Here is a 15866-nt window from a genome sequence, read left to right as displayed (position 1 = left end):
TCATTATAATATTACCGCCCCTTAATCTGTAAACTTCCATTCAAGGCACCGTCATTTTGATTTCGCGAGCGACAACGGTGTACCAGCTCTAATGCCATGGCGAAAGTTTGAGCAACACATGCTAACTGTTCTGTCTTTGGCTGCTCAGACGAGCACAGAATACTATTTAGAGTCCCAGCCTCAGAGGAGACAAGAGAGCAGTAGACTTGTGCCGGTATTCGGTGATGCGATATATCACGGTAATGAATATGCACCAAATTGTTATCGTGTTCACTTCTAAATACAATAAAGTGTGACCAGATTTTTAAAATATTTTATATTTAAATAACAATTAATTGATCATTACATATATTTCTATTCTATATAAATGCTGTTCTTTTGAACTTTCTATTTATCAAAGAATTTTGAAAAACAGTTTCCACAAAATATGAAGCAGCACAACAGTTTTCAACATTGACAATAATAATAATAAATGTTTTTTGAGCAGCAAATCAGCATATTAGAACTCAGCTTTTCATCACAGGAATTAACTACATTTTAAAATATATTACAATATATAACAGTTATTTTTAAATTGGAATAATATTTCACAATTTTACCTTTTTTTCTGTATTTTTAAATGCAGCTTTAAGTGAAAACACTTATTTTTATTCACAAATATTCACAAATGTGTAGATATTTTGGAAAACACGTTTGCAAGTTCTCCATATTTCAAGTATGTTTTAGTTCTTCTCTGAAATCACACTGATTCTCCACATTCTCAGTCTTTTATCCATGAGTCTTGAGAGCAGAATGCTAGCATCATAATGATTCAAGGTCATTACACATCAATGCTACTTTTTTTCTAGTGCACTCCGTGAATATTTCTTTCTTTAAATTTCAGTCCATTCAGCTGTGGAGAATCAGCAATGTCTTTAGTTAAATCAATTTACTTTCAATGAGCCACTACACACTGGTTCTGGTTCATTTTTGTGGTCTCAGAGGAAATAAATCTGGTTTAACTTCCTCCCACTATCTAATGGCTCTAAATCTGTTCTCAGCTTTTAGTCACAGCTGTATTTAAAGGCACAATATGTAAAATTTTTTTTATTAAAATATCCAAAACCACTAGAACAGTTTTATATATTTTGCTGACTTGTGTACTTACATTATCCCAAATGTTTCGAAGAATGTTTAAATCCAGAGAAATAAGCTATTTTAACTAGTGACACGGACCGTGTCCATAGTGTCATTGTGTCGCCTGCCAATGACATCATAACCCCTCGATTTGTTTTGTAGAAAACATGGAAACACCAAAGACGCTTTAATATGCTATGCATTTTATGAGACAGGTGACGACCGCACATAATAGCATTATAACAGAACGTTCAAATGTATCTAGTATGATAAAACAGCGCTGCTTACTTCCGATGCTTTCCGGAAGGAGCGGAAGCAGTCGACTGTGGCATAATACCGTATTGGCCCGAATATAAGACGACCCTGATTATAAGACGACCACCCCTTTTTCCAGATGTACCTTTTGGAAAAAGGCTTTTTAAAAAACAAATCTTGTTTTTTTCTCAGTAAAACACATTTTGTCTTCAATTATTTTCATATTGCATATTTTTCCTATTTTAATTTTTGTTTTGAAAGTATGGTAAAAACTGGTAAAATGTACCAACAATCACATTTTAAAAAATATACACTTTTTGATATACCATAAAAAAAAAAAAAACAGGTAGCCCATCTGAATTAGGACATTTAGGCTATCCATCTAATAGTAGCCTACCAAAATCTTATTAACAGTAGAAGTTAAATCTTACTGTAGTCTTCAAATCTGGGTACTGTCTTACGTTTTAAAATCACAAAGGGATTCACCATCAGGCTAAAGTGACAGTCACGACTCATGCAGCTGTAAGGTTTTCTGCTTCTTTTGTTTTTACTCGCGATCTTTACAACACACATTACATTACGTATTTCATGGCACACTCATTTTATGCGTATTTGGCGCCACCTAGTGTTGTGGGTGTATTATTAACATGTCAAAGTCTAGACCCTGAATATAAGACGACCGCGTTTTTTCAGATGTATTTCCAAGAAAAAAATATCATCTTATATTCGGGACAATACGGTAATACTAAATTTTAACAAATTAAGTCTTATTGTAAAGTATTAATAGATTAGAATTGTTAATTATGGAATGCTGTCTCAGTGGCCTTACACATGATTTTAAATCTATTTTTTCAAACTTTATGATTTAAATGGGGATGATTGTACAGAGAATAACTTGTGAAAAACTGTGAATTGCAGAATGTACAACGTTTTTAAAATGTATAAATTATGGTGTACAGCGTTTACAGAGGCGGACAGTAACTAAGTACATTTACTTGAGTATTGTACTTAAGTACACTTTTTGAGTATCTGTACTTTACTTGAGTATTATTTTTTCTGGAAACTATAACATTTTCTGTTTAATACATTTGTTATTGTATGGTGTAAGTGTTAAAACTCAGGTTGAAAGGTTGATGGTTTGACAGGAAGCAAGGCATGTTCTCGCCATTGTTCCCTTTAGCAAAGTAACTAACTGCAGGTTTCTCCAGAGGGATTGTCCCCAACACAAAATAAGTTTCATCTATGTAAACATTTCATTCACAGAAAGTATAATTAATTATTGTTGCAGTATAAGCAATGTAAACAGAAACAGAGAGAGAGAGAGAGAGAGAGAGAGCATAAAGCATAGAGTAAGATAGCGTACAACAGAGATGAAACTATCAATAAATATGCGTCCGTCAGATAGATCAGAGACGCATCCAAAGGAGGAAGACAGATGGCATCAAATACAGAATTTTACATTACAGTATGCCATGTGGGACTGTAAACAGAGGCCATGGTAGAGACTGGCAAATTACTGTGAGTCACCCTGAAAGGGTGTATAGACTCATATGATACAGTGACAACATTTACTTTATTGGCAGTAAACTCTGTTTTAGCATGAAACCTCATGGTAGTGTCATATCATATCTTTTGATGAAACTATGGATTTTATGTCAGTTACATAAGTTAGGTTTTAAAAGATTGACTAGCTGTGTTATGAGTGTGATCAGTTTGGATTCTTGCAAGAGTTTTGAAAATGTACACATTTCATGTGAAAACTGCACCAAAACGAATAAAATAACCCAATATTATGTTCACATTTTAGTTCAATTGTGGCCATGATTGAACTAAATTAAAACGATTGAAACAAATTAGCACAATGTGGCCACAATTGAACTAAATTAATAAATAGCCTTAAGAACAAATTATTCATTTATGGCCATTATGTTTTCCCTGCATGTCATGTGTTTTGAGGTGACGAACAATTTAAACTTTGCATACTCAAAGTTAGTGTTTGGATTCCAAAGACTCAATGCATACAAAAAAGTTCAGAAATTTGGAGTCTGTAAGATTTATTTAAATGTTTTTGAAAGAGGTCTCTTCTGCTCACCAAGGTTGCATTTAAAAATGAAAAATACAGTAATATTGTGAAATATTTGTATAATTTAAAATAACAGTTTTCTATGTAAACATATTGTAAAATGTACTTTTTTTTTTTTTCATTTTTTAAGCTCAGTCCACATTCTTTTGTAAAATTTCTTCATATGTGTTCCACTGAAGACAGTACGTCACAGGTTTGTCTACACAACCAGTCTGTAGATGACCTTATTGAAGTTTATACATCTTTCCCTGTCTTTCAGTCAGTCTATTGTTCTGTCTGTATCTATTTCTTTCTGTACATCCCATTTCCTTATATAAATCCTCATCATTTAACCCCAAGCATCTCTTGTATTTTTGTTCTTGAATGTCCTTCGCTTTAAAAAATGCATTAGCCCAGCTCTTTGCCCATACTGTATTTAAAGTATATATATATACCTCAGGATCCATTTAAACAAGTAGGTGCTCAAAATCTCACCTTCCCTTGTGCCTGATAAGGTCTGATTAGATTTACTCACCCCTCCCTTATCTCTGCGGATTCACTTAGCTGACCAAAGCATCTTAATCTCACACTGTCTGATCTTCACATCTTGGCAGAAGAGAGATGCCTCTGTCACATTCAAGGTGTTTCAAAGAGGAAAACAATCGGTCTCCCACTTCGGCCGGCTCTCGCTCACCGTCGACTGCCGATCTCCCTCCCTCTCCTCTAGGGTTCCTAAAAGCATGGTGTCTGCTGGAATGTGATTAGTGTTGGCCGCCGGAGCACTCAGCGGGAGGAACCTTGCGCCGTGCCGCTGAACTACGGTGCCCCGGAGGGACAATCAGTGCTGAGTTAGCACTACTCTCTTTTCTCTTCTCCATCTCTCCCTGTGCCTTCAAATCTGATTGATCCTCCATTGAATTATTAGGGTGTGTGAACTTGCTTTCCAGCAAAAAATACTGGCAGCCTGTTAGATCATAAGTGTATCACCTCAACCAAGGTCACTTTTTTCCCCTCTTGTTTTGGATTCCCTGGGCTAATGAACTTCTGCGTCCACCGCTAAAGCCCTCCACAGTCAGCATAAGAGAGCGAGCGGAGAATGAATGAAGGTTGAAAAGCTCCAAGGCGGATAAATGACTCGTCTTTGAACTTTTCAGACTTTGACAAGCCATAAAGAAGAGATACAACTTCTGATCTTCACACTTTCAGCACTGCCCCTAAAGATTAATTCCAGGAACATGAAGGTGGAAGTTATCCTTCAGTCTAGTAACTGGTAAAGGAGTCCTGGCAGTGACTGAGAGTCTAGAATGATGTCCTACAAAGGGAGAGCCATTGACTTTTGAAGTTTCGTAAAATCAGCATGCATAAAATTCGAGACGAAACTTCACAAGAGCTCAGCAGGTCTGGAATTGTGCCAAGGGGCTAACTTCAAAATCAAAACTATAGTTAAAGGACAGGACATAGTTTTTATGACGATGAGCTTAGCTGTTCGAATTTATGTAGCCTTTTGTGAAATGTATTTTTGAACAAAAATAAAGAATATCGTGTTCAAGAAGCATTTGGCTTTGGATTTCCACACTCGAATTTGACATCATGACGCCATTTCTATGTAGTCCATTCACCTAATAACAAGAGCAAACCATCATTATGCTTTCAGACTGAACCTAATGTGTTAATGTGGTAAAGAGTTTTGCTGGTTAGCATAGCCCCATTAGCCCCTGCTGGTTGATGCCAAAACTAAACTATTTGGTTCTAAAAATGCATCTTTCTGCATTGACAGACTTTCTGAAGTAGCTGTGAATTCAGACTAAACAAACGTCGTGCATCATTCAATCGACTGCCACTGACATGAATTCTAATGGGTAGTGTTTATTTTATTCTTTGCTTTAGTCATAGTCTTGACATTTGACAAAAATATCCTTTTTATTCTTCAAAAAATATTGTAAATGCATATTGCCGTTATTTATATTTTGCTGTTTTTATATGATCATTATCAGTATATTTTAATTACAATAACTCAGTTATAGCATCATGATTTGCATTTATCCTTAACAAATATATAAAATAAATTTTGTTGATGAGATTAACACTAATGTGTGTATTTCACCAGAAATACTGTACACTACGGTTCAAAACTTTGGGGGTCAGAAGATTTTTTCATGTTTTTAAAAGAACTATCTTTTGCTTGCCAAGCCTGCATTTTATTTGATCAAAAATACAGTAAAAACAGTAATATTGTGAGATATTATTACACTTTAAAATAACTGTTATCTATGTGAATATATTTTTAATGTACTGTAATTTATTCCTGGAATGTAAAGCTGAATTTTCAGCATCATTACTCCAGTCTTCAGTGTCACATGATCCTTCAGAAATCTTTCTAATATGCTGTTTTGGTACTTTCCAGGATTCTTTGATGAACAGAAAGTTTAAAAGAACAGTATTTATTTGAAATAGAAATCTTTTGTAACATTATGTATTGACTCCAAACTTTGAACAGTCGTGTATATAAACCTCCCTGGTCATCATCTACATCACCACATTTGATGAAGCGGCATCAGTGGTAAAAAAAAACCTTTGAAATTTAAAAAATCTGATGCAGGGTTTTAGCACCTGTGTGAGTTCCACGATTTCGCCAAATCCCGAAAGGCTGTGCTCAGGCCCCCCCTTGCACTGTCTACTCTCCACGGCACAATGAGGAAATTGTGCTGACTACTCGTCCTTGCAAAGTCCTCATTAGCCTAATGAAAGCCTTCAAACGCAAAAACCAAACAAGGGTTCTGGGAGGTTATTAGGAAAATTACACCTCCAGGAGGGCCAGGGTAAGGGAGTTGGTTGGGAGAGGGGGGGGGTCTTGCTCATTACTTCACGCTCTGCAAATCGCTAACTAATTTAGCCCCACTACCATGCCATTTCGACTTCTATGGATCATTTTCAAAGAACTGTGAGTGTGAGTATTCATTGATTTCTCAGAATATGCATGCACATCAAGACTGATGTATGAATAGAAATGAAATATACTGAGTATTAGGTGACACATCAGCGGAATCAGCAATCACTTCCTGCAGTCAATCTAAACCACTGCTGATAAATGATCTGCTAAGCTAAAGGAAAAATATTAGACACAATTTTAAATCTGTTTGGGAAAAATGCTTGCGTTTTCCATGACGGTTTTTTTTTCTTCCCTGTTATGTAATTCTAAACGTGTTTTTTTAACATAGAAGAACAGTAAAAGTGCAGTCACTGCTAAACGGTTTGACCTTGTTAAACTGTAATGTAATGAGCTTCTGAAATAAGCACTTTTGTACTGTTTAAACGGTCATAATCTGGGCTGTTCCCCAGTCTCAGACAAAGGGAACCTAAGTAATTATTTTCTAATGCATACAATCTGTATAATCAGTAAAATATGATAAAACAGCCTTGTTTTATTACGACAAAAGATAATGTTTGTAAACTTTGACATCTCATGACGCTATTTAATAAAAGTAATAAAAGACTATTCAATAGGATATATTTAGAATGATATAATAGGATATATTTAGAAGTAGAATGGCTTTCCCTTGCAAATTCTATTCAACACAGAATGCAATATTACTGGCATCTAACCTTTTTCTGTAGAAGCCCTCTTTGTTACATGGCCTGTGTCATGGGTTGCCAGATCCCCCTCTTTTGGTCCTGGTGGTGCACTTGGAGACAGGCCTAACAAGGCGTGGCCAAGAGAAAAACCATTCTGATGTAAATCTAAAGGGAAAGGAGGGGCATATAAACAGATTTTACAAACAAAAGACACAGACACAAAAGCCTGACCAGTGAAGCCCAATGTTCCATTGTACTGTAGTAGGTATAACATTTGTTCTATACAGCTTTGAATTTACTGTATATGTTTTTGTGAAAATGTACATTACCATTTAAAAGTTTTTTTATATATATATTTCATTCAGCAAGGATGCATTACATTAATCAACAGTGAGAGAAAAGACTTTTATAATGTATAAAAGATTTCCACAAAAATATGAAGTAGTTTTTAACATAAGGAACGTTTCTTGAGCAGCAAATCAGCATATTACAATGATTTCTGAAGGATCATGAGACACTGAAGACTGGAGTAATGATGCTGAAAATTCAGCTTTGCATCATGAACTATAATATATTCAAATACAGTAGAAAACATTTAGTTTAAATTAGAATAATATTTCACAATAGTATTGTTTTCAATACTAATTATGATCAAATAAATAGAGCCTTGGAATGCATATAGCTTCTTTCAAAAATATTTTAAAAATCATACCGATCCCAGACTTTTGAATGGTAGTGTGTGATGTTTTAATTCAATAATGAAAGGCTCACTCATATATTGTACTGAAAAAGCTTTAAAAACTCTTAACAAAATACAAGCAGATAATATTATCTCAAAAGGCCTAAAAAAAGATTACAAGATTTGAACTTAAGTTTGGTCAAAAATAGGATTTAAAACACATACTGCTTCCAAATTATATCATACCACTGACATCTGATATCTTGGGTAAGATTTATAATGTGTCTGATAATAGACTGAAAAAAGTAGAGAGCATTATCTGTAATTGCATAGTTTTAGTTCCGGTTAAAGCAATGCACATGAACTGCTCTGATGGCTTTGCTTTTAGTAGATTCTGTGATATCACCTTATTCTTAATTCTAAAAGCACATTTGTAAGGTTATATGTGTAGCTTCACATTATCGTGACAGCATAGTGCTAAGTGCTCGGGGATCAAACTCTGCTGAAATAGTAAGTTTGGTTTAAGCCATATGAGAGGATACAGACAGAAATTAAAATGTAGAAGTATACATATTATTACAGCGAACATGACTCCAATGACAACTAAAATCTTGAAGTTATATGCAACGTAGACTTTGTAATAAGGCATTGAGGAATAAAACAAAAGACAAGACTTTTATTAGTCAAGCAGACGTACGTGGCCGGTCAGAAGAGCTCTCTGTGAGTGCAGGAGAGCTGGACACGCTGCTGCTCTGTCTGGAGGATAAGTGGCTCCCTGACCTGCGGCCATCATCCAAAGAGGGGACAGGTGACGGGCTGTCTGGAACTCGCTCCTGAAAGTGAACACAAACATTAGTCATTATAATCTGTCATATATTTTAGATAAAACTGTAATAAATTCTAAATAGTACACTGTGTGAAGAAGAAATATGTGACCCTGGACCACAAAACCAGTCATAAGTAGCACAGATATATTTGTATGAATGGGTCAAAATGATTGATTTGATTGATTGAAAATTGATTGAAAAATCATGATATTAAGTAAAGATCATGTTCCATGAAGATATTTGGTAAATTTCTTACCATAAATATATCAAAACTAAATTTTTGATTAGTAATATGCATGGCTAAGGACTTCATTTTGGATAATTTTAAAGGCGATTTTCTCAATATTTAGATTTTTTTGCACCCTCAGATTCCAGATATTCAAATAGTTGTATCTTGACCAAATATTGTCCTATCCTAACAAACCATACATCAATGGAAAGCTTATTTAGTCAGCTTTCAGATGATGTATAAATCTCAATTTTGAAAAATTGACACTTAAGACTGATTTTGTGGTCCAGGGTCACATATAAGGAATACTTCACTCAAAACATAAACAGATTTGGGTAACATTTTACATGAAGGTTCCATTTGTTAACATTAGTTAACTACATTAGTTAACTACATTAGTTAACTACATTAGTTAACATAAACTAACAATGAAAAATCTTAATGTTGATTGAGCCCAACATTTCCTAATACATTATTCAAATCAAAAGTTGTATCTATTAAAGTTATTTAATGGACCTGAGCTAACATGGACTAACAGTTGTATTTTTATTAACTACCATTAACAAAGATTAATAAATAATTGAACAAATGTATTGCTCATTCTTAGTTAATGTTAATTAATGTATTAAATATAGTTAACAAATGGAACTTTATTGTAAAATGTTAACAAAATCGTTCATTATTTATTCACTTTTATTCATTCCAAACCAGAATGCTTTTATTTTTTTAGTGGAATACAGGAAAGAAAAAGAAGAAGGATTTTTTTCATTGATCTTTTCCATTCAATTCATAATTTTATTTTATACTGCAAGCACTATAAAAGCACCACAAACGTAGTCTACACAACTAGTGCACTACACTCCAAATAACATTTCAGTCACTATGGTCACTGTGAGGTGTTCTTGTATGAAAAATGTGTTATAATTCTTGATTTTAAAAAATCCACAAAAAATTGATGAACACATATTATTGAGGTTTGTTCTCGCGTGTGACACAGTTACATTTGATTTTTTATTTGCTTTTATGTGCTCTATATATGTGTGCTGATCAATGTTTATTCTGTGAATAAAAGCATAATTTAAATCTGTTCATCTTATGAAGCAATCATGTCTCTTAAGAAGACTGGGACTAAATAGCTTGACAGGCAAATGTACATAAGTTAAATTTTCATGTATGAAATATAGTGTGAAGTACGAAGTAGAAACATATATGGAACCTATTAGTATATATATATATATATATATATATATATATATACTGTATATATATAGCCAGTAAATATGTATGTTTATGTATGTGTAATAAATTTTAGGACATATTTGTCATATCCATCTAAAACCCCTCAATACATGTTGATATTATATAAGTAAATATAAAAGACAAACCTATATAAACCTATATATTCACCCAGAGAACGTACGTATGTGAAAATTATATATGGCCTTATAGGTAACATATTTCACGCTTGATATAGGCCAATACATGTCATATATCACATTTCCGTGAAGGAACAGAAATCTCTCAGTTTTCATTAAAATACCTGATTTCTCTATCAAAGATGAACAAAAGTTTCATGGGTTTGGAACAATATGAAACTAATTAACGTAATTGATGACAGAATGTACATTTTTGGGTAAACTTTCCCTTTAAATTTCTTAAGAACTGTATGTACAGTTTGTGTCCTTGTACCTTTATAACTGACGTCACCATTCTGGACGGGACACTCTGGACCTGAGCAGCAGCTGCCATATTGGCAATAGTGCTGAGATGGTTCATCTGGTTCATTGCCATAGTGACCGAGGCAGGAGGCAGACTGACTGGAATCAAGGGATGTGGCATCATCATGAATGGAAGTTCCAAACCTGTACAGAAAATAATTATACCTTAATTAATCATCCATAACTATAATCTAATACGTATTTCTGCATAAACTCATTAAAATAACACATGCTGCACCAACAGTTTGAGGATACTAAGAAGCACTCATCACACTGTAAGGGAAAACATCTTGTAAATAGTTCCAAATTATGATGCATCACGTTATGAAATTTCATCAGTTTCTGCTTTGTTAGAGCTCTCTTTAAAGATGTGCCATTATGGCACAGCATGTCTGCAAGTATAACAAGAGCTGCTGGAGTCTGTACCTCAAAGCAATTAGCTGCTTCTCAGACTGCTGCAAACGTCTTCATACATAACAACCCCGTGATAAATTAGACCACACACTCTATTTGTAGCACAACAAGCTACGTGACAGCAAGACTGCAGTACATACGCCTGCTGTGTGACCGGTGTTTTGCTTGTTTTAGTGTGCTGATCCAATCCCTCGCAGCACTCTAACAGTGTTATGCTTTATAGGAATGTGAGAGGATATTCTCCAGAGAGGAATAACGGCAGAAAAAGGAAATAGATCCTCTCACAACTGAACAGGTCAGGGCGTAAGGTTACAGTCAGCCACTCTGCGGCCGCCCATACACCGCCGCCACTTTGAAAGCGAAGGATGAAAGAGAGACAGAGAGAGAGAGAGGACATTTCGGCAGTTTCTCTCTCAAAGACTTTTTCATTTCCCATCAGTCACCTTAAGAGAAGCTCCTGAACTGTGTTGGCCTCGTGGTAATGGATTCACTACTCGCGGCACATGATGAGAAGGAAGGCCAGGAGATGATGAGCCCTTTGGAGGTGATAGTTTTCAAGACCTTCCATCTCCCTCTGCTTTTCAACCAAATACCAGGCAGCTCTGGGGGTCAGAGGTCACCTCTCTGCCACAGAGACAAATGAAAGTTCTCCTTCCTTTCGTCATGACATTTTTAGTCAGAGGCGGAGAGAGAAAAAAAGCCCCTGATTTTCATGAAACAGATGACACGCAGATCAGTCACGGTGATCGGGCGACAGAAAGGAAGTGAAAGGAAGATCAAAGAAAGCCATTGAGTGCCGAGGAGATTGATGTATGGATGGAAAAGGGATCTGAGCCAAGCACAAGCACATGCCAAGAACATGCTCCGTCTTCTTCGCTTTAGGCGTCACTAATATTCTTAAAGTCAAAACGACAGTGCCATCCGCGCATTCGCCTTTTCAAGTGGAATTTAAACTGCCATATTACGCTAGAAAATGCTGATAGGAGCAATATCTGGCCTTCTAAGCGCATTCGGGAAAGGGCCAAAGTGGCAAGGAAACACTAAAGCCCCTCCGCATCCAAAAAGACACATTTGAATGAGACTGGAACTCAGCCAAATGCATCAACATCCGTCACCCTTCATCCGTATCTCAAGGGGCCTACGTCTCAGCTTCTGCTGCAAAAAGAAAAACAATGCGATCCGCAAGCGTCTGTTAACGCCGCAGTGCCACTGAGGCCTGTTTCTCAAACACATGGTGGCCGATATCACTCACGAAGAGCCTTCAATCTTTATTTACCTAAAACAAAAGAGCCCAGGGCTAAAAGAAATTGGAGGCGCGCCATTTTTAAAATATCCCCCCGCAGCAGTTGCCATTGTGCGCTTGAGCCCGAGCTATTGTGGGTGTGTAAATGATTTTGACAGGAAGTTGCAAATTGTATAAATATTTAGCGTTTAATAAAAAAGGAGAAACAAAACAAGCGAACGCTGAGGAAAGGAAACAAAAGAAGTCTAATGACAGGACTGGGAAGGAGCCAAGTACTCGGCTGGATAAATCCAAACACAACAGGGATCTTGGTACAAAATTGGGCACGAAACTGTTGCGTAAAATGATGTGGAGAACGACAGAACAACACAACACCTGGAAAGGATTCAAACGAGAAACAGCAGCAGAAACAGCACATTTTAAACACATACAAAGTGTCCCTAAATTAGTTATTATGGCCTGTCCCTTATCAAAAGTGAGTGTTGTATACTGGAGTCTGGAAAAAACTAGACTCAAGTCTCAAGTCTGAGTCTAAGCCAATATTTTCAAGAGTATTTGGACTTGGCCTGGACTTGGATTTGACAAGTCATAAAATATGGTCTTGGACTCAGATTTAAGATGGACTTGAGACTGAGTCCAGTCTTATCCCTTTTCAACTGCATCTAATATTGAAAATCATGAAACAGTGTCACAAATTTGACATTGCATTGCAATAAAACAATTGCTTAAATATTAAAATAAATGAATAAATAAACAAATAAATAAATGAATGAATGACCAAAAAAACCTTCAGATTTAAAAATATCACACATAACCCAGCAAGGTATGATTTCCCCTAATACAAAAAAGTAACATTCCTTAAACTGTGACATTTATAACATAATTTCAACCAGTAAAAAATCTCAAATTTTCTTAATTTCTTCATAATTATAGTGTAGACTGAATTCCTTATTTTCAAACATTTAGCTCAGCGACCCAAGTTTTTGTAAGAAAAATTATCAAACAACTCTCAAATTTTCAAACAACTCTCAAGTTTATCAATAACTATAAACTAACTTTTGGTACTAGATATCCCCTTTTGAGTCCATTTGAAATTTGCAGTCTAGTTATACGTGCAACCTTGTTACTCATTCTGCCTTTTTTTATACCCTATTCTTGGAATGTGACAAATTATGCCAAGGCATTTTGGTATTTCAGTAGAATTACTGTACTCAAAATCCTCTCCTTTTGTTTAAATATCTACATTTTCCTGTAGGTTTGCCTATGCAACAGATTAAAAAATAAAAACAAAAAACTTCAAAAGTTAGATGAATTATACACAGAAATGAGGCTTCCGATTTTCCTAGTGCTACTGGAAACCCTTTCCTCTTTATTGCTACTTTAATCTCAGTCATAAAAGTGTCTGCTCATGTGCTGTAACCCCTGCAGGTAACGCAGCAGTTCTCTTTTCCTCAGGCCAACCTCCCCTGAGACAGAGACCACCGGCAGGTGTGCGAGAAAGGAAGAGACTCTATCTGTGACACATACATCTGAGAAGCATTGCTGGCCTGACAGCACTGATCCCACTTCTATTTCTCACGCACTACAATATCTCTGATTAAATATTAACCTACGGATAAGACTATTTGTTTTCTCAACTTCCCCATTAAAGGCATTTAACGTGTTCCAGCCTGACAGCCGTATATAAAACAGTAGCTTTATTTCCCAGAAAAAGGTGCCGTTGCCAGTAAGCAGCTGTGGTCTAGGTGTTTAGTCTGTGCGTTTAGGTCTGGTCTTTGTAGTGGTTAGACACCATGGAGTAATTTCCACATTCCCGTCAGCAAGGGGTGGGGGAGGGGATTATGGAAAACCGGAAGTCTCGTTTCTCCTTTAGATGAAATTAATGATGCCTCCATGTGCTTACTGTTGAGTTACTTCCCTTATGGAAATAATCACAAAACAAGCAACAACAACCGCAGTGGGGAAGAGAGAGGGATAAAAAAGAGAGATGGAAAAAGGGCTTATGTGGTGAGGCCCTTGAAGGCTTTTGGGGCCTCGTTCGGGGAAAGTTAATGAAGGCACAGATATTTTGATAAGTAGATGAAAAGAACTTGGGAGGATACGATTTTCAGTCTTTGGCTGTGAGAGATGAGATGATCTATGGCTGAGAAAAGAAATAAATTGAGCTCAAAATTAATTGTTAATACAGAATATAAGATTTGCTCAGAGCAAAATTGGAGAAGGAAGTATTAACAGGCAGTGTGCTCTCCCACACTCCCACTCTTTGTCTGGTCAGAGGAACACGCAGCAGAATTATTGAGTGCTCAAGACAGAGAACATCACACATACACACACTTTTGCCACCCACAGCCACACGAGACTCAGAGAGGCAGCTGCTTGTGATTACTTGTGTTTACAATGAACATCAGGCATCTGCTGCATGTAATCCAAAACACACACACACACACACACACACACACAACAGAGAGAGAGTCTGTGGAAAAAACATGTGCACAAAAACACATACACATTATTAAAGCACAAACATACAAACAAAATCTGTGTATGGTCATTTTACTGAAAATACACTCATATTAGGGAGACATGTCAATGTGAGTCAATATTATTATTTTAATCAACTAATTAACTAAGACAAATATTTAATTTGTGTATTTTTATTAACACCTGTTAATGTTATCTTTAAATATTAAGTACTAGATAGTGCTCAAGTATGGAAGATGACTTCTATTCAAGTAACAACACATATATCACAGTTTTTAAAATAGCTCAGGCGTTTTCATTTGTAATAATAAGAAATGTTACTTGAGCACCAAATCAGCATATTAGAATGGTTTCTGAAGGATCATGTGAAACTGAAGACTGGAGTAATGATGCTGAAAATTCAACTTCGCAATCACAGGAATAATTTACATTATCTTCTTCTTCCTTTAAATACTTAAAAAAAGAGTAAAGTATAGATCCCAAACTTTTGATTGACATTGTATTTGTGGGTCTGTAGGAATATGGTCACAAAAAAACAGGGCTTTGCTAACCAGCCAAAAAGTGATCTCTTGGTCTTGAACCTAACAACATAGGGCCAACCAATAGCATGACTTTGTGACGGGACTAACTCACTGGCTGTGATTCTGTTTTGTACCTCTCGTAGTGCAGAAATGACACATTCCTTTTAGTTCCAGTTAGCTGCAACCAAACATATTGCGTCTTATCAAATCTGTCATGTTTCTTGAAGGTTGTCCAAGAGTTCACAGGCACATTGCAGAGAGAACAACTTAATTAAACTCAACAAACTCTCCCTTTGCTTTCACACCAATCTCTATGACTCTAATTATAAAAAGTGCTCACTCAGTGTAGCAGAGTCTTCTCACATTTTGTCTATCTCATGTTTCAGCCCTTTATCCTAAAGGTCACTGTATTCCATACGACAGCTTCATTAATGGAAAGAAAACCTAAATTCAACCCCAAGTGCTCAAAACAAAGGGGGAAAAGTTTTATTAATGATAACACTACATCTCCATTCACTTATGAGTCAAGACTACATCTAATTATGCATTTTGATGTAATGGATGAAACTTTTGTGACACAAATGCAGTAAAATGCACCATTCTTTTATCCCTACAGCTCAGTTTTGGTCTTGAAACATGGCATTGGTCTGGAATTCAGGAACTAAAGTCTTTGTCTAAATCTGGGCTTTTGTCTTATATTTAAGACGATTTCCAATGTTCTAAGGTAATAGAGAATCTAGGGAAAAAT

The 15866-nt window shown here is 35.9% G+C and overlaps 1 protein-coding gene across 1 annotated transcript in view; it reads right to left on the bottom strand.

The window, feature by feature from the left end:
* The window catches only part of LOC107732708 (dachshund homolog 1-like), a 63812-nt gene that overhangs the window by 8607 nt on the left and 39339 nt on the right, over positions 1 to 15866 (bottom strand). Inside the window, exons 4-6 of the mRNA XM_016544121.1 lie at positions 10431 to 10603; positions 8383 to 8518; positions 7037 to 7171 (exon numbers count right to left, since the gene is read on the bottom strand). Coding sequence (XP_016399607.1) covers positions 7037 to 7171; positions 8383 to 8518; positions 10431 to 10603 — 444 coding nt within the window. The remainder of the gene's footprint in view (positions 1 to 7036; positions 7172 to 8382; positions 8519 to 10430; positions 10604 to 15866) is intronic.

Source organism: Sinocyclocheilus rhinocerous, unplaced genomic scaffold (assembly GCF_001515625.1).
Source record: "Sinocyclocheilus rhinocerous isolate Xijiao unplaced genomic scaffold, SAMN03320098_v1.1 scaffold971, whole genome shotgun sequence".
In the NCBI taxonomy this organism is placed as follows: Eukaryota; Metazoa; Chordata; class Actinopteri; order Cypriniformes; family Cyprinidae; genus Sinocyclocheilus; species Sinocyclocheilus rhinocerous.
This window is presented reverse-complemented; position numbering and strand designations above follow the sequence as displayed.